Below are 19,425 nucleotides of genomic sequence, written 5' to 3' on the forward strand. Positions count from 1 at the left end.
TTGGTAACTTTTCTCTACAGACTTCAGTTTCTTTTGCTGTAAAATGAAGTGGCTTGAAAAAAATCTCTTTACATTCCCAATGCCCTATAGGAAATGTCTGAGAAGAAAGCTTCTCAGAAGGATAGGAAGACTGTGGCCATTGTATTTCTAGGAAGTTGGAAGCTCAAGGGTAATGTTGCTAAAAAAAAAGAGAGAGAGTGCACTTGTAAAAGAGTAGGTGACATTCAGAAAAATAGAATATGAGGAATAAGGAAAATCTAGGGAGAGACAAACTGAATGAAATTGGGACAACTGAGCAATCTCAGAAAAAATGAAAGACTGATACACAGATGTGGGTAGTAAGGGGCACTATGAAAGGCTAGCAGGCTGTGTGGAGTGGTAAAATTAAGTCATTTCTGCCAGTGGAGTCTAGCATATTAACAAGTTAAGGATTGGGTGGCTGTAGCTTTATTCTTAAACCAAGGAATAAGACTACTCAGAAAAAGAGCAAGAGAACATGTAAATAGATCAGTTATGGACTAGGGCAACAAAGGATGTAAACTAGGGAAGGATGCTGAACAAAAAGGAATCCTTGACCAAAAAATCACGTTGTCATCAGCTCTTTGGGGAACAGTTTAAACACAACCACCAACAAAACAGAAAGCCATTGAGATCTTCCTCAATTACTTAGATGTTGATATCATGAAAAAGACAAAGCAATGTAGGAAGTGACTGGTTAAATGATACAGGGTCATTTATCAACTGAGTAGCAGAGGTCAGAGTTCCTAATCCTCCCTTCCATTGCCATTTAAGAGATACACAATGACAGAGCATCTGTAATCCCTTTAACCAGAATAATTTCTGCTAAACTATTAATAATGTGTTGCTCATAGGAACTAAAAGGTATTGGTACAGTTGGAGAATGTTTTTTGGGCATTTGAAGTGACCTGGATTCTAATTGCTCTTACTTCGTCACCAACAGGATGGCATGAGGATATAGGGCAAAAAAGTAAAGATGTAGTTATTTCCTTCTTTCCCATTCTTAGAAAATTTATCATACAACAAGGGAAGACAAAAACTGATGGATCCAAAAGCAACATAAATATTTAACAAAAAATTAATGACTACAGAACATACGAGAACAATCCATGTTCTGATGGCTCTGAAAGACATATGTGCGAATTATTTGTCTTATTTTTCAGCAGAGAAGGCAAATTTGCAATACTGTTGCTTACCTTTAAAAGTTGAGTTGACTGTTTATTTGCTTTTGTAACTCAGATGTCATATTTTTCTTGGTCCCTGCAAAGTCCTCAAAAAGAAGAGAGACTGGGAATCCAATATTCCAAGCACTGAGTTTTCACATTAAAACAAATCTTGGGATAGACTACGAACAAAATAATTTTCTTTCATTTGAAGGAGACATTTAAGGTTTAAGGACATTTATTTAATGGTAACTTTAACCGAGGGGTTTAAAAACCACTTGATAAGTAATATTTGAATATTAAGTCCAAGTTTTCAGTGAATCATTTTAAAAAGAAACCTATATTTCCAGACATAATTAATCAAAACCTCGAGGGAAGAAATATCAATCTGAAATATGTATTTTTAAAAATTGAGGTTGCAGGGTAATTTTACCAGCCTGTCAAATTCCTTAAATTCTCTATGTTCTACACTTAGAGCTGCCATAATGATGTATAGCTGGTGAAGGGAGGCACAGGAATCAGGCTGCATCATGAGGGACGCCTGAGATGGTGCATGGACAGAAGCAGATGCTGCTTAGCTGGCCAGTTTAGCCACCTTCACCCTGGTGATGAATGAGGTGACAGATATGGTGGCCTCCCTCATTTCTATATGCTTAGGCAGGGATTGAAAGTCACGTCTTTAAATATAATTTCTTCACAGAAAACTAGAGTATCAAATTGAAATAGTGCTCAAATAATATGAAATACAAATTACTTCTAGCCCAGAAATGAGATGGATTTTTTTCCCTGTAAAATAAAAGATAAGAAGGCAAAATAACATTCTAGGTACAGACAATAACAAGCTCCTCTGGAGAAAAACAACTACGGGAAAAGTGACTCAGTCATACCTAACCCTTTCTCTTTCTCTGAAAGTACAAAAGAATTATCAAGTTAAATTGCCAGTATTTGATTACAAAGAAATAATATCCAGAGACTGGTTGTGAAAGTATGATCTGAAAGAAAGATGAACAAAAATGCAGGGTGTTTCTGGTTAACACAGTGATTCTCTTAGTCACTAATAGGTTTCTGAATCCAATAAGTCAGCATGTTATTTGGCTCATCACAGTGTAAACTTTCTGAATAGTAAGTTATGGACCTGGAGTATAAATAGGCTTCTAAATATTTTCCATACTAGAGACAGTGGCTCAGATATAATAAGAATCTAGCTCATCACTTCTCGTCTTCTGGTACAATTTGTTGGCATGAAACAAACCTTGTAACTATTTTATGTACGTCCTTCCAAACTAAGTAGCCTGAGGATGGAGGCTTTGAATTGCACCCTGGAAGCTTGTTCTTCAGGAAACAAAGTTCTGTATTTTATTTTCTAAAAAGACTTATTTATTTATTTATTTGAGAGAGAGAGAGAGAGGGCAGGGAGGGTAGAGAGAGAAAGAGAGAATCTCAAGCAGATTCCCTGCTGAGTGCAGAGCCGCACGCAGGGCTCCACCTGAGATCATGACCTGCGCCAAATCCAAGTCAGATGCTTAACTGACTGAGCCACCCAGGTGCCCACAAAGTACTGTATTTTAGAGCTAAAAACATTTGTAAGAAAAGTCCCACCTATAATTTCTTGAAATTTAGTGACAGAATTGTAACAGTGGCGTTTCTTTTAATTTCGATAGGTGATGGCAATTTCTTAATGGTTATTTGAGCCTGAAGCATTCAGCCCTGGTAACTTTAATCTTAGAATACTCTGACTTCCTGAAATAGTATTTCTTACTTGTGTGAAGAAATGGTTCATTAATGACATATAGTTCCATAAATGAGATTATAATTGGTCTTAAGTAAAGGTAAATTAACATTAAAATACTTCTATTTTGTAACGTTGAATTGTTTCGAAACAAGAGATCTAGTCATGAAGTTACCTAATCATTCTGTCATTAGGGCCAATATCTTGGAATTCTTTGTATGGTCATTAAAAAACCTTTATTTTGCCTGTAAGAACAGACATGTACATGGTTTTAGTTGCCTATTTTATAAAAAAATGTCCTGTAGGAATATGGTGATATTACAATTTAAATTTTCTGAAAACAAGCAACGGAAGAGAAAAATCATTACCCTTGAATACATGATATAATTTTCCTTTATTAAAAAGTTTCTGATATCTTGGTGCTATTATTTTGACAACGAAAAATGGATGGAAACTCTTGATAGTCAGTGTTCCTTCAACTAATTATTTTCTACTCAGATTGTAAGAGGGTCAAGTAATTGGCCTTTTCTAGTCTAAAGGATTCTAAAGGATAGTCAGATTTTCCCCCATATGTCAGTTCATACAATTTTTAATTATATTATTGATTGGTACTGTCGTGTGTGTGTGTATATATATATATATATATGTATATATGTATATATATATATACATATGTGTATACATAAGTAAAAATCACAGAGATGTGACATTCAACATTCCAAATTTGTAATCTGATAAATGTAAATAATGCAATGCAAGTATAAACATCAATAAAGAGAATGAAGTACTTATATGGAGGATACTTAAAGATAATTTAAGTATTGATCCCAGCACAGATAAGCCAGACCTATTGGACTGTAATGAGTACGTGCCCACAGTCCAACTAAAGTAAAATTCCATAAATGTGATCTTAACATATATAGAGCTTACAGTAGTAAGATTTTAAATGTTTAATTCTTGCATGTTATCTATCTAGTTTCCTTTGTTTACTAACAGACTGGCTTTTATTGTGTGGCTCTGCAGTCTTTAGAAACAAAGGGACACTATTATTATTATTATTGTTATTATTATTATTACTATTATAACATTTGTATGGAAGATAGTAGCAGCTGTAGAGGCTACAGTTAAAACGAATCCCACTTCAGAGTGCGACATGGACCACAGATGATAGGCAAAGCGTATCAGACAGCACGCAAATAAAATACATTGAACAGCCTACACACACTGTCAGCTTAAAACAATGTTGGCAGGATACTATCTTCACACTACTTCCTGACATTTAACTTGAGTTACAGAAGACTGACAAAGTTGTCCACAATCTGTAAACTAATCTCAGCAAGAAGCAAGCAAATTCTCTCTAGATCTAGGAGAAACAGTGGCAACACGATGCAAACACATCTGCTTTGTCAAAGGTTAGCCTTCCTAAGAGCACCTCCGTTATGCTGCACTCAGGTCGTGCCTCTGTGCACTAATAGCTCCAAGTGCATACCCCATTCCATCAGATGTCTTTCTTGTTATTCTTATTGTGAAAAATTTGAAATATAAAGAAAACATGAAAGCATAATACAACCAAATCCATGTATCTATCACTCAGATTCAATAGTTAATATTTTGCCATATTTGCATTATCTATTTATTTATGCTTATATCACCAAACCACTGAAAAGTAAGATTTCTGTATGAATCTAAGACAACCAATATAACCACAACACAAACAACACAATTAGCAACCTAAGGAAAGAACAATGACTTGTCAATATCTAATATTCATTCTACATTTAAATGTACTAAATTGTATTAAAAATGTCTTTTCTAGCTGTGACTTTTGTGTTTTTTTTTTAAAGATTTTATTTATTTGACAGAGATAGAGACAGCACAAGCAGGGGGAGTGGGAGAGGAAGAAGCAGGCCCACAGCATAGGAGCCTGATGTGGGGCTCCATCCCATAACGCTGGGATCACGCCATAAGCCAAAGGCAGACGCTTAACCGCTGTGCAACCCAGGCGCCCCGACTTTTGTGTTTTTTAACCAATAGTTTAAGTGAAACTAAATGGTAGTGATATGGTGTGGGCCATCTGGTTTAGACACAACTTAACAATGGCTTAAGCAAAATTATTACTCTTTCATTTAGTCTGGAGATGTGCTGATACAGGGCATTTAGTTGGCTTTTCCATCCTGACACCCAACACACAGCTTCATCTCTGATTTGAAAGAAGGCAGCTNGGAAGAAGGCAGCTGCAACTTGTTATTATGGCACAGAGGAGACAGGGAAGCTTACAACTCCGAGGGCATAATCCAGATGTTGCATACATAATTTCTGTTCACATTCCATTATGCAGAATGTAGACTCATGGTCCTATCTAGCTGCAGTAGAGGCTGAGTCAAACAGGCTTTATTCTTGGTGGTCATGTGCCTAGATTTCCCTGGACTTGTATCTGAAGGACCAATGGTCTAGGGGCAGTAATTAACCATCTTTGCCAGAGATATTCCTGGAAATAACAGTTATGACAAACTATATTAAAATTAATTCCCTATACATTCCAATATAATGATAGGCTTAGACTTACTTCAGGTAAGACTATTTTTCTCCTATACTAAATAAGCGTTGTATTATTAATACTCATTTTGAGTCCATCAATCTATTTTTTAAGATTTTCTGTCTCCTTCCTTGTCAAGGTATAAGCTGTCAGTGCTTATTATTGTAACTAACTGTGTTTAGTTTGCTTTCTAATTTTCTTTTTTTGTTGTCATCAACTTTCTAAAAAGAAGAATTTTATCTAAGTATAACATACTTTCATTTAAGTATAACATACATGCAGAAAAGTTTACAAGTCATAATTGCACAACATGATGAAAATAGTGAGAAAATAGAGATACGTATAAACACTATTCAGATTAAGAAGTGGAATATTATTAGTATGCTAGAAGCAGTTTTGTGCAACTTCCATGTACTACTCCCCTTCTCCTCCCACAGATAACTATTCTGATCTTTAACACAATGGTTTAATTCCATGTTTTTGAATTTTATATAAATGGAATCATACAACATGTATTCCTTTTTGTCTGTCATCTTTTGCTCAATATTGTCTTTATGAGATTCACTGATGTTAATTCATGTGGCAGGTAGTTCATCCATTTTCATTGCTTATGGGATTGTATTAATGTATTATAATTTATTTATCCATTATATTGTTATTGAATATGCTTTTGGCTCTTACAAATGCAGTTGTTATGATCATTATTGTATTTGTTTTTTTGGTATACATATGTATATATTTGTTAGGCATATGTAATTCCTGGGAATGGAATTGCAAGATTATAAGGTAATGGGATATATATATATATATATATATATATATATATATTTTGAAGGTTTTATTTAAATTCCAGTGAGTTAACATGCACTGTCATATTCATTTCAGATGTACAATAGTGATCGAACAATTCCATACAACACCCAGTGCTCGATACAACAAATGCACGTCTTCATTTCCATCACTTATTTAACTCATCCCCCAATCCATCTCCACTCTGGTAACCATCAGTTCCTTCTTTATAGTTAAGAGTCTATTTCTTGATTTGCCTGTCTGCTTTTTCTTCTCCTTTGCTTGTTTATTTCTTGTATTCCACATATGAGTGAAATCACATGATATTTGTCCTTGTCTGACTTCTTTCAGTTAGCATAATACTCTAGCTCTATCCATATCATTGCAAATAGCAAGATTTCATTCCTTTTTAAGGCTGAGTAATATTCCATTCTATATATATACCACATCTTCTTTATTCATTTATCAGTCAATGAAGACTTGGGCCAGACTGTTTGAAGCAGAAATGGTCACTGCCACCGACTGTTGAATTGCTTCTCCAACAAATCCATGGCACAGAGAGTGCCAGAGCCCGGGACTATACTCATCATGGCACTCAGTAAAGGGAGCATGGTCCCGCAGAGCAGTGCAGCAGCTTCCCTGAAAGGTCACCCATCTACAGTGATCTAAACTACGTTGGGGTTATATACTTGGGATACTAGCACTTTGTGCAACCACAGCACACACTTTGCTGATCCTGCTTATGCCACTGTCCAGAAGGGTTCTTCATCTCCAACATCTACTCTGCTGCGGGACATTTTGAAGCTATGCACTAAATGGCTGCATCATCAAACACCCTTCCTCCATCCACCGCCCCTGATCTAGGCCTGGGCAAACAGTCATCACAACAGCATCTGGTCCTCACTAACACACAGGAATTCAATTAAATCATGAAGATAGAATAGGGCTTCCCTACTTCTCAGAAACCCACCATACTTGCCAATTCCTTTATTCCATTACAAGTATTCATCAAATGACACCACCAAGAGCTGCCTGTGCCTTTCGAGTGACTAAAGGGAGTCATGTTGGGTTCTCTACCCACTATGAAAAGAGTTCCTTACATTTTCTTTTAGCAGGTCTTACCTTTCTCTCTAAGGTTGGTGCCATCATCGTGTTTTACTTACATCCCAGGGCTAAATGTCTGAATTGATATCCATTGGCTTTGTTTCTCATTGCAATTAAAAGGTCAGTGAGGACACTCTCACAACACAGGCAAAGAAGAACGTTTGAGATGCTTATGTAGGTGGAAATAAAACTGGGAATAAATAGAAATGGAGATCTGCAGATAACCAGGAAAATAAACAAGTATAAGTGATTTTTCTAAATGTAGGGAGTCAGTTGGGCAACCCAGGAAAGGTATCCTCTCTCCACAAGCTGAATTCATGCCAATTCTTCATCCTCTGTACTTTCCATCTCTTAACTGGGGCTACAATATGACCCGTACTGGAATATATTTCTCTAACTTATGGGGTATCTATTACACACCAACCACTGTTATAAGTGTATGTTTACTTTATAGAAGCATGAAAACAACACTCACATGTATTAAGTGGGATGCAAACCTTTATTAGGGGCCACGGTGGAGTGCTTTAGGGTCCCTGGGAAAAGTCCAGATACAGATAGCCTTTCAAACTAAAATAGGTTTCAGTAAGGGCGGTGAGAATCTTCTCTAAAGGACACATAAGGGGAAAGTAATGGGAGACAGGAGAAATGGTTGCTCACAAGGGTGGAATGGGAATGTCGTATCAGAAGGTACATTAACTTCTGACTCTGCAGCTTGTTACGTAGGGAATGAACTAGTAAGATTCTCTTGTGTCACTTAAAGTCCCCTGCAAAACTCCTGCCTACACAAAATGTATGCTAAATAGCATTGTTATGGAGTACTTCAGTTAGTCAATCAATAAGACCCATATACAATCTATAATATATCCATTATATTATTCCACTGGTCCCTAACAGGAGAAAATGATACAACAGATAAACTAAGGGAAAAACGATCACGCATTATCTAACCATTAAAGCCACTGAGAAAATGGATTACTAGATATTTTTTCACTCTGTTGCCAAATAGGTGATAGACACCAGTTACCTACAACCTTATATAAAATGAGATGGGTTAACATTGGTAGTTGAAAAACACTTCATTACATATCCATGTTAACATGATAAAAACCATTATGTTTTATTAGTTAAAATATATTAAGTTCACAATAGACTAAGTTATGCATTTCAATCCTCTATAATCCTTGCTCAAAATACAGAATATTGTGTTAAAAAGCATTCAAGCACGGATAAAATGATGTGGGAGTAGTGGTTTCAATAATTTTCAGGTGCGAGGTCATTCTCAACAAATGTGGATGCATGCTGTGTCGGGAAAGAGTCAGCTATCTTCTTTATGATATCTATGAGGATTTCTTCCTTTCAACCACATCCACTAATATTCTCTACTTCTAACTATTGCTATCATGAGGCTACATCAGTATTTCACTGGATTGCTACCTCTTTTTCCTCTAAAACCAGTTGGTAAAATATTTTATTTATAATATTCAGGAAGTTCTTCAGTTTTAATGAATGGAGAAGAACGATGTTCTGAATACCTTTTTCATGACAACTGTCATTAATGTTATAACCAAAAACAATATCTCCATTTAGATTTTCTTCATATATTGTATATTATATTGTCCTTCATCTTCCATGGATAATTATATGTCCACGAGCCCTACCTAATGAAGGAGAGATCTCATATCTTTGATGAAGCAACAGTCACATAATTTCACACAAACTAAAAATAAATGTATTTTCTGAAGTGACTTTAAGAGTAGAGACACATTAATATTGCTAAACACAAATATCAAATAGGGTCAATGTAAAAAAAAAGCACATATTGAAATTAATTAGAACTATGCAAAAATCTATCCATTTAATCTTTTAAAGCATAATAAGATAGACATTTTCTAACAGTTTAACTTTGTTATTATTCCTTACCATGAGCATTCTGATGTAATGTCTGAATAGATTGACTGATGTGGTTTTCCACTTGATTTCTGTGACATTTATTGACATTTGATGTTCAGTTACATTCATTCCTAAATATTTACATTTTTCAAGTTACTTTCCTTTATGCACTCATGGGTGTTTGCCAAAATGTATATTTAAAATGAAGGTCTTTCCTCATTTATTAAGTTTGTAGTGTTTGAATCTCATGTGCACTCTGGATATTAAGGATTGAATTCCAGTTAAAGGCACTGCAAATTTCTCTGTATTTTAGTTTTTATCCTGTATGAGAATTATGATGTTGAGTAAGTTGGGGGTTCCAGATAGAGGCTTAAGACATTCTTTTACCTTTGTAATGTTTCTCCTCAGTATGCACTCTGAGATGCTGAGTAAGGGTTGAACAATCCTAAAAGTTTAACCATATTCTTTATGTTTCTAAGTTTTTTTTCTCCAGTATGAATTTTCTGATGTCTAATGAAGCTTGACTTCTGATTAAAGGGCTTGCCAAATTCATTATGTTTGCAAAATCTTCTCCAGGATACATTCTCTGATCAGAAGTTAAGACTTTAGCATTGCTTAAAGGCCTTGACACATTCTTTATTTTTGTTAGGGTTCCTTTAAGTATGAATTCTGTGATGTTGAGTCAGGTGTAAGTGCTGGATAAAGGTGTCACTACATTCTTCACATATGTGAGGTTTCTCTCCACTATGAATTCTGTGATGTTGAGTAAGGTGTGAGTGCTGGTTAAAGGCCTGGCCACATTCTTTACATATATAAGGTTTCTCTCCAGTATGAATTCTGAGGTGTTCAGTAAGCTTTGATTGCTGGTTAAAGGCCTTACCACATTCTTTACATTGGTAAGGTTTCTCTCCACTATGAATTCCGTGATGTCAAGTAAGGTGTGAGTGCTGATTAAAGGCCTGGCCACATTCTTTACATACGTAAGGTTTTTCACCACTGTGAATTCTGTGATGTTGAGTAAGGCTTGAGTGCTGGTTAAAGGCCTGGCCACATTCTTTACATTGGTAAGGTTTCTCTCCATTATGATTTCTGTGATGTTGAATAAGGTTTGAGTGATGGTTAAAGGCCTTGCCACATTCTTCACACTGGTAAGGTTTCTCTCCAGGATGAATTTTGTCATGTTGAATAAGGTATGCGGGGTGGACAAACACCTTGCTACATTCTTTACATTTGTAAGGTTTCTCTCCAGTATGCATAGGCTGATGTTGAGATAGTGTTGCGTGCCAGTCAAAGGCTTTACCACATTCCTCACAAATGTAAGTTTTCTGTCCAGTAGCGACTGTGTTATGTATGTTTAGTCCTGATGATTGACTCAACATATTCCCAGGTTTATTACATCTGTATGAATTTTTTTCGATGTGAATTCTCTGATAATCGCCAACATTGGAGGACTGCTTAACAGATTTCCCACATTCACTATATTTATAAGGATTCTCTCCCATAGGCATACTCTTATGTATAATCACGTTGGAGCTTGGATAAAAGACTTCCACACATTTATCACGTTCATAATGATTCTCTGGAAAATGAATCCTCAGACATTTATTAACATTTGAACCCTTGTTAAATTTGTTCTCAGATTCACTGCATTGAGCAATTCTACTTTCACTGAAAATACTCTGGTCATCTTGTAGGGTCGACTCCTTGGTGAAGGACCTCTCAAATGGATCCCACTTAGCACTTTGTTCTTCATTTTTAAATCTCTGATTTTCAGAAATATTTGACTCAAAGGTCAAGCCAATCCTACTTTCAAAATGGTTCAAATAAATATTTTCAGCGTGGACTAGGCAACTTTCCAGATTTTCCAAATTTTCTTTCTCTAAATATGTATGTTTCACCATTTGATTTGAGCTCTTGCTTACAGAAAGACACTGCTTTTCAGAAGTAGCAGACTTAAGAAGGGATGTTTTCCAAAGTGTTTTATATCCTTCACCATTTTGGGCAGTGAGATTCATACTATGGACAATTGTCTCAGTTTGGAAATGTCCTTCATGATATCTTTGATGCTCTTCACTTTCCTCTTCATTTTTCCAGTCTATCATTAAGTGTAAATTCTCAAGGGCACTATGATTATATCTACCCACTGCCACGTTTTGGAAAGAAGCTTCTATGCACAGCTTTGACAGGAAACTCTGGGTGCCATGCTGGGTGGATGGCCACTCTCTTCTTTCTCTTCATATCCCAAAGCTCCTTCTCTTGCTCCAAAAAGATAACCAGGTTTGGCTTCCACACAATGAGATCTGAGAATTGGCCGTTTCTTCTTCTTTTACCTCATTCTCTGGATTTCTTTCTCAGAGCAGATTCGTGGAGAAATCACAGCTTCATCAGGAGAAAATGCCCCGAGAGCCACCAACAGAGCCTCTTCACATGTAAACCGGTCACCTGCAGGCAGGACCGTGAAATGCAGAAAAGGCCCAACTTCCTAGTCCTTTGTGTCAGGAGCCAGGCGGAAACAAATTTTTTTTTTTTGCCTTATTGCACTCAGACTTCTGGTGTAATGTTGAATAGAAGTTGTCATAAAGAAAATTCTTCTCTTTATCTGGATCTCAAAAAGGAAACTTCTGCAACTTCACCATTAAGTATGACAATTTGCTTTAGGAGTTTTGTACATGACACTTGTCAGATTAAGAAAATTCTTCCCAGTCCTAATTTTCTAAGGTCCTCCCTTCATAGGTGGGTATTGAATTTTATCAAATGCTTTTTCTCTATTTTTGAGATGGTTGTATAGTTTTTCTCTTTATTCCATTAAAATGATAAGTTTACTTGATTAATTTTCAAAGCTCAAACCAACCTTGCATTCCTGAAATAAACCCACTGTGTGATACATTATCCCCAAATAATCCATGTATCAAAGAAGATATCACACTGGAAATTAGAGTATATTTTGGACTGAATGAAAATGAAACTATGATATAGATCAGATCATAAACATGACATTCTTATACTATTCTTTTAGTATCTATTCTAGATTACAAAACATGCATCCTTGATTTACTAAAGACTAATATAAACTGTAACTTTTACAACTTACTGGACAAAACACATAATTTATAGCACTTTAACTCCATTCACTTCCCTCCCAACTTATGTGTTATTGCTGTTGTTATGGGTTAAATTGTGTCCCCCAAAAAGACATGTTGAAGTGCTAACCCCTGGAACCTGCATATGTGACCCTATTTTGAAATAGTGTCCTTGCAAATGTAATGAAGTAAGATGAGGTCATACTAGATTAGTGTCCTTAAAATGATTCGTGCCCTTATAAGAAGAGGGAAATAGAGACACAGATACATAGGAGAGAAGGCCAATAAAAAATGGAGGCAGGTTTGGACTGATGTATCTAGAAGCCAAGGAATGCCAAGATTTGCCAGCTAGGAGGGAAGTAAGGATAATCCCCTAGAGCATTCAGACAGTATAGCTTTTACCAACACCTTGATTTCAGACTTCTGGTCTCTAGAATTGTGAGAGAATACATTTCTGTTGTTTTAAGCCACCAAGTTTGTGGTAATTTGTTACAGTAGCCCTGGGAAACTAACACAGTTGTCATGTATTTAAATTCTATATAAATTTTAATCTCTACAAGAACATACTGGTATTGTTTGTATAGTGAATATTCATTTATGTTTATCCATGTTTGACTCTTTCCACTTTTCTTCATTTCTTTTTAAATCTCTGTATATCCCTTCTAGGATTGCTTTCTTTTTTCTTGGAGTACTTCTACCAGTATTTCCTTACTGTGGGTTTGCTGTTGGTGAATTCTCCTAGTTTTGTTTGCCTGAAAATGCCTTTATTTTACCTTCACTTTCTGAAGTATATTTTTTGCTAGGCATAGAATTCTAGGTTAGTGGTTCTTTTAGCATCTAGCACATTGAAGATATCATTCCATTATCTTCTGACTTCTGTTACTTGGTTTTGTGAAGTTTTACTATAATATACATTGGTGTTGTTCCCTTTGGCTTTGTGTTGCTTGGGATTTACTTTTCTTAATTCTGTGACTTGGTGTCTTTCATCAATTTTTGACAATTTTTGTAATTATTTCTTTACATATTACTTTTACCCAAATCTTTCTCTTCTTTTCCTTGTGGGACACAGATAACTTTATTAGACCTACTTGTCCCTAATCTCTTTTTATAACCTGTTCTGTTTTTCCTCCCCTTCCCTCCCCTCCCCTTCCCTTCCCTTCCCTTCCCTTCCCTTCCCTNTAACTTTATTAGACCTACTTGTTCCTAATCTCTTTTTATAACCTGTTTTGTTTTTCCTTTCCTTCCTAGATTTTGGAATATTTTCTACTCCACATTTTCAGCATTGCTTCTAAAATTTTCTTTAAAATAGGTATCTAACTCTATGAGATGCTTGCTTAAAAAACTTCAGTATCTCCTTTTCCACCTGTCCTTCAGCAAACATGTATTAAACAACTATTATGGGTCATGAACTGAGTTTAGTGCAGGAGACAAAAAGATGAGCAGTATAAAAGCTATTTCTATCTTTTTAGAGCTTATCGTCCAGGGACAAAGAGAATTTATAATAGAGTGCAGTAAGTGCTTTGTATGATAGGGGAAGTATAGGATGTTAAGAGAATATATATCAGGAACATAAAACTCATTTGGTGGAGGCCAGAAGATGGACTCTTTGGAGGTAGTGACATGTAAGTGGAAATATTAAGAATGAATAAGATTTATCCATGTGAAGATATGGGTGACAGACCTTGTGAAGGCCTAGAGGTAGTTATGGTATGCTGGAGGAACTAAAAGAACTTCAAGACGGTTGAGGCACAGAACACAAGATAAATGTTTGATGAGATAGGTCGGGCCAGGCTACAAGATACATAAACAATTTCATGGGTTTGAGCTTCATCATGAGGACAATGGGAGGAAAAATGAAAATATTTAAGCAAGGAAAGTGAAGAGGTTTTTAAAGATAAATAAACAAGATTTTGTGATTAATTATAGGTGGGAGTTGAGAAAGGGAAAGGAATAGAGAAAGGTTTTCAGGTCCTAGGGTTTCTGAATGGCATCTGCTAAGATACAGGGCAAAGGTGGAATGACAAACTTTGAGGGAGACATGATGATGAGATAAATTTTGTAAATATTAGGAATGAGACACTCACGAGGCATCCAAGAAATTATAAACAGTTGACCTCATGAATCAGGAATTCAGAATAGAGGGTTAGGTTACAGATATAGATTTTCAAATCTTTACTACTCCATTTCATTTTCCAAATAGCTTTCAAAGTTCTCTTTCAAAAACAGATCTACCTGTAAGAGACACCTGCTTATAAACCATCAGAGTCTCCTCCTAGCTACCTGATACAGTCTAAACTCTTTCACATAATGGTGTGCAAAGGCCTTTAAAATTTAGTACCCACCAAACTTTCCAGATTAACATCTCAACATATATTTCAGTTGGATACAGTTTCTCACTGTTCTCTAGACACACAGAGTTTATTTTTATATCCATATGCTTTTAAAATATGCTGTTTCTTTTATTCAGGATGCCTTGTCCACTTTCTTTTCGACCTGAATAACTTCTATTCATCCTTCAATATCATAGTTCAAATACATATCCTCTGAGTTGCCTTTTCAATTGCTCTCATGTCACTTTATAAATGTTTCTAAAACAATGTTTTACAAAGAGCAGATCTTGTCCCATTTATTGGTTATGAAATAAATTTAGAGGGTCATGACAGGTACTTAGAATGAAATAGAACAGAGTAGGAAATACAGACAACTCAAAAAATTAAGTATTGCCTTTTGAAACTTTTGTTTCAGTTACATATGTACGTGTATATGTATATTGAATAATTATATAAATCATATTTCTTACTGTGGTTTAAGGTAAAAAATATTTGAAAGTCATTACCCTACTACTTTTGTTGCTTTACTAGTTATCTTTCTCCCTAGAAAGAGGATGCCTTATTTGTTTTTGTGTCTCTGGTGCTTAGCACTGTGATTCATTATAGGTACTCAGTCATTTTTGAATAAATTGTTCATGGTGGAAAATGCTTTGCATAGTTGCCAGTGTTCTCTCGCTCTTTCTTTTGTTCAGTGTTCCTTCAATTCTTCTCTTAAGGTAAAGAAATAGTTTAAGTTTTGTTGATAACGTATCTTTAATACATATTTATACTAAAAGGAATGATGTGTTCTAGGTTTCAAGATACATTAACAGTTACGGATAAATTTTCTGAGCTTCAACAGCTCAGAGTGAAAAAAATTCAGAATTTTGAGTTAGGTTTGAGTGGAACAACAACACAATACAAAACACCACCGCCAACAACAACACCTAAGTTCATGGATATTGCTTCAGGGAGAGGGGGAGGAGACAGGGACCACAGAAGGAACTACAGGGGGATTCTGCTTTACAAGTACTATTTATGTCTTTTAAAATAGAAAGTCGCTGATGCAAATATGACAACATATTAACATTTTCAGCTGGGGGAGTAGGCAGAGGAGTGTCTTTTGCAACTTTCTGTATTTAATAGCATTAAAAAATTTCAAAGAGGGAAAATTTTCTAGCTCTATCACTAACTTTCTTTATCTGTCAAATGGGAATAATAATGGGACTTATAATGAGATGAAAATGTTTTAGTATCTATCATCAGATTTCTCTTAAGATAGGAGAGGATATATTGATAGCCTTTTGATAGAAGTTGTGGGTATCTCTGAAGTTATGGGAGTAAGTGTGCTTCTAACATAATGGGACTTATAATGAGATGAAAATGTTTTAGTATCTATCATCAGATTTCTCTTAAGATAGGAGAGGATATATTGATAGCCTTTTGATAGAAGTTGTGGGTATCTCTGAAGTTATGGGAGTAAGTGTGCTTCTAACAGAGAAACTGAGAGCAATTATGGCAGGAGACTTGGTTGTTCATGGAATGAAGGGCCAGTGGATGCCCTCTCCCCCTTGGTAGGATAGCTGAAAGGACTCTTCAGGAGAATCTATTCACAATTTTTGGCTTTTTTTGTAGGGGGCTTTGATGAAACCCTCTTTCATAACTCCATAATTATCAGGAGTACTTTCTTTGTATGAGTGGTTTTTTGTGTGTGTTTTAGTTTGTTGTGAACATTCACTGTGGAAGAATGAATTTCATATCTTATTTAATCCTTTCATAATGTGTACGTACTAAGTTAACTGGAGCCTTTGTGCATTTTGTGATTTCTATCAGATTGGAAAAAATTGCCATACATTTTAGAAGTTCAGAACACTCCCCCAAGTTTCTGCTAATTCCAATGGGAATAAATTCTCAGCAGATCAAATGATAAGTGGTAACTTTTGGCAAACATCCTGCTGTTGCTTTAGAAGCATTCTCATCAAGAGTAAAAATAAGCCAAAGATGGTCATGCTCACTGGAACTATTCCATAATATACCAGAAAACCTAGTCAATTTAACAACATAAGAAAATGGTAAAGGACTTCTGATGAAGATGGCAGAGCGGGAGGATCCTAAGCTCACCTTGTCCCACAGATGCAACTAGATAACACCCACATCAGTGCAAATAACAAGAAAACAACCCGAAGACTGGAAGAACAGACTCTCCACAGCTAAACGTAGAGAAGAGGCCACATCAAAGAGGGTAGGAAGGGTGGAGACATGGCTGGGAGCCAAACAGACCCACAGGACTTTCCCAAGGAGGGAGGGATGCCACCAGTGTAGAGTGGGGGAGAGGACCAGACCCCATATCAGGCACCTCAGGCACAGGGAACATACATGGAGAAGATGAATCCCTATAACATTTGGCTTTGAAAACCACAGGGGCCTAATAATGAGTGGGGCTTAATATCTGGAACTTTAAAAATCAGTGGCTCAGCCCTGGGATAGCTGGGAGGGTGGAGTCCCTGCCCTTATAGAGACAGCACAACAAACAGTCCTGCGAAGTTATAGCATAGAAGCAGCAGTTTGAAAAATGCCTGGAATATGCAAGAAGGAGATTTATTGACTCATCTCAGAGCATGTGCTGGAGAGGCAGGGATCTTTGGGAGACTATTGCGAGAACAAAAGATTGCTGGTGGGTGCCATTTCCCTCCCCTGTACCCCAGCCTAGATATGTGGACGCCTGTGGGAATGAGTGCAATGCCAACCATCTCTACCTAGCTTGCTAAAAGCATACCCCACTCCTGCACTCTTCTGTGGACTGCCCATGCACCCAGCCTCTGCAACAGTTCTCCAAAGTGGCTAATGGGTCCCCTGCCATAGCAGAGGCAACCTTGCTAACACTGCATGCCAGGCCCCTGTGAACTTCTTCGGATCTACCCCCTTCAACCTGGTGAGCCTTGGCAATTTTGCTGGGTGGTTACAAGGGCCCTCCCACAGCAGACCAGCATGACCTTTGCTGGCACCTCAGCCCACCCCCATGTTTTCCTGTGGACCTTCCTCCTCCAATACGCCCTTGGCTGGAGCCCATCCAAAGTGGTACAAACAGCCCCAGCGGGGACCAGGACCACTGAAGAGTGACTCTTACTGGAGAGGGAAAGATAATGAGAGAAACAGTCCAACTAAAGCCCCATAGTGGGCTGGGGCCAAATAGCAGGTCTGACTACAGGCCCTGACCACCAACAAAAGCTTCTCCGGTGGCAACACAAAAGAAAGCCTTGCAGTTTGGTGCTACTGAAGTGCTGGAAAACAACTGGTCTGATTCAACTCAAGCTTGGGTGGCCCCAGACTGGCCCACTAAGAACACAGGGACCAAACACTGCACACAACAGGCATAGAGTCACTGCAGATGACTAGAATGAAGGCAAATGTGACTCAGCTACAATAATAGGACATACACAACAAACAAGGAAGGCACTTCGGAAGTGCCAGGTTCTGGTGAACAGGGAACATTGAACTGTAGGGCACTATAAAACCTCTTCTTTATAAGGTCACTACTTTCAAGGGCAGGAGATATAGCTAACTTTCTTAACATATTGAAAGAGACATGGAGAGTTAGACAAAATGAGGAGACAGAGGAATATGTCCCAAATGAAAAAACAAGACAAAATCACAGCAAGAGGGCTAAATGAAATGGAAATAAGTAATATGCCTGCTAGAGAATTAAAGTAATGGTCATAAAGTTACTCACTGCACTGGAGAAAAGACTAGAAAACATCAGTGAGACCCTTAACAAAGAGACAGGAAACATAAAAAAAGAACCAATCAGAGATGAAAAACTCAAAAACCAAAATTAAAAATACATTAGATGGAATAAAGGGTAGACTANTATGGAATAAAAGGTTGACTAGAGGAGGCAGAATAGATCAGTGACCTGAAGGACAGAGTAATGGAAAGCAATCAAGCTGAGCAGGAGAGAAAAACTAATAATAAAAAATGAAAATAGATGTAGAAAACTTAGTGACACCGTGAAGCACAACATTTGTATTATAGGGATCCAAGGAGAAGAGAGAGAAATGAGGGCAGAAAATTTATTTGGAGAAATAAAAACTTAAAACTTCTCAAATCTGGGGAGAAAACAAATCCAGAACCAGGAGGTTGGCAATAAGTGCACATACCTATCACTAATTACTTTGAATGTAAATGGACTAAACCATCCAGTCAAAAGACTATAAAGGGTGGGGCGCCTGGGTGGCACAGCGGTTAAGCGTCTGCCTTTGGCTCAGGGCGTGATCCTGGCGTTATGGGATCGAGCCCCACATCAGGCTCTTCTGCTGGGAGCCTGCTTCTTCCTCTCCCACTCCCCCTGCTTGTGTTCCCTCTCTCGCTGGCTGTCTCTGTCTCTGTCAAATAAATAAATAAAATCTTTAAAAAAAAAAAAAAAGACTATAAAGGGTGATGGAATGGATAAAAAAGCAAGACCCATCTATATGCTGCCTACAAGAGACTCATTTCAAACTTAAAGACACATGCAGATTAAAAGCAAAGGGATTGAAAAGCATTTATCGGGAGGAGTAGGGGACCCCTTTTTCAGCCGGTCCCCTGAGTTGAGCTGGATAGGTACCAGACCAGCAGGAATATCCACGGAATCAGCCTGAGACGCAGGAAGATACATCTGGATCTCTACAAATGAACATCTCCAGCGCTGAGTATCGAGGTACGAAGCGGGGAGCCGTGAAACCGCGCACAGATATCGGAAGCTAAACAGAAGGGGGAGGGAGCCGCCGTGTCAGGGCGCCGGGAAGCGGTAGCCACCTGCAAGGGGGAG

The 19,425-nt window shown here is 37.2% G+C and overlaps 1 protein-coding gene across 1 annotated transcript; it reads right to left on the reverse strand.

Moving 5' to 3' along the window:
• Positions 1-10,158: 10,158 nt before the first annotated feature.
• Positions 10,159-11,331, reverse strand: LOC105235126 (zinc finger protein 664). The gene has a single exon (XM_011218170.2). The coding sequence runs from the start codon at positions 11,329-11,331 to the stop codon at positions 10,159-10,161; it is 1,173 nt and encodes a 390-aa protein (XP_011216472.2).
• Between the last annotated feature and the right edge of the window lie 8,094 nt (positions 11,332-19,425).

This window comes from Ailuropoda melanoleuca, chromosome 16 (assembly GCF_002007445.2).
Source record: "Ailuropoda melanoleuca isolate Jingjing chromosome 16, ASM200744v2, whole genome shotgun sequence".
Lineage (NCBI taxonomy): Eukaryota > Metazoa > Chordata > Mammalia > Carnivora > Ursidae > Ailuropoda > Ailuropoda melanoleuca.

Bases quoted from the DNA above. Each gene is read 5' to 3' on its own strand.
- LOC105235126 (XM_011218170.2), bottom strand. From the start codon at position 11,331: ATGATAGACTGGAAAAATGAAGAGGAAAGTGAAGAGCATCAAAGATAT.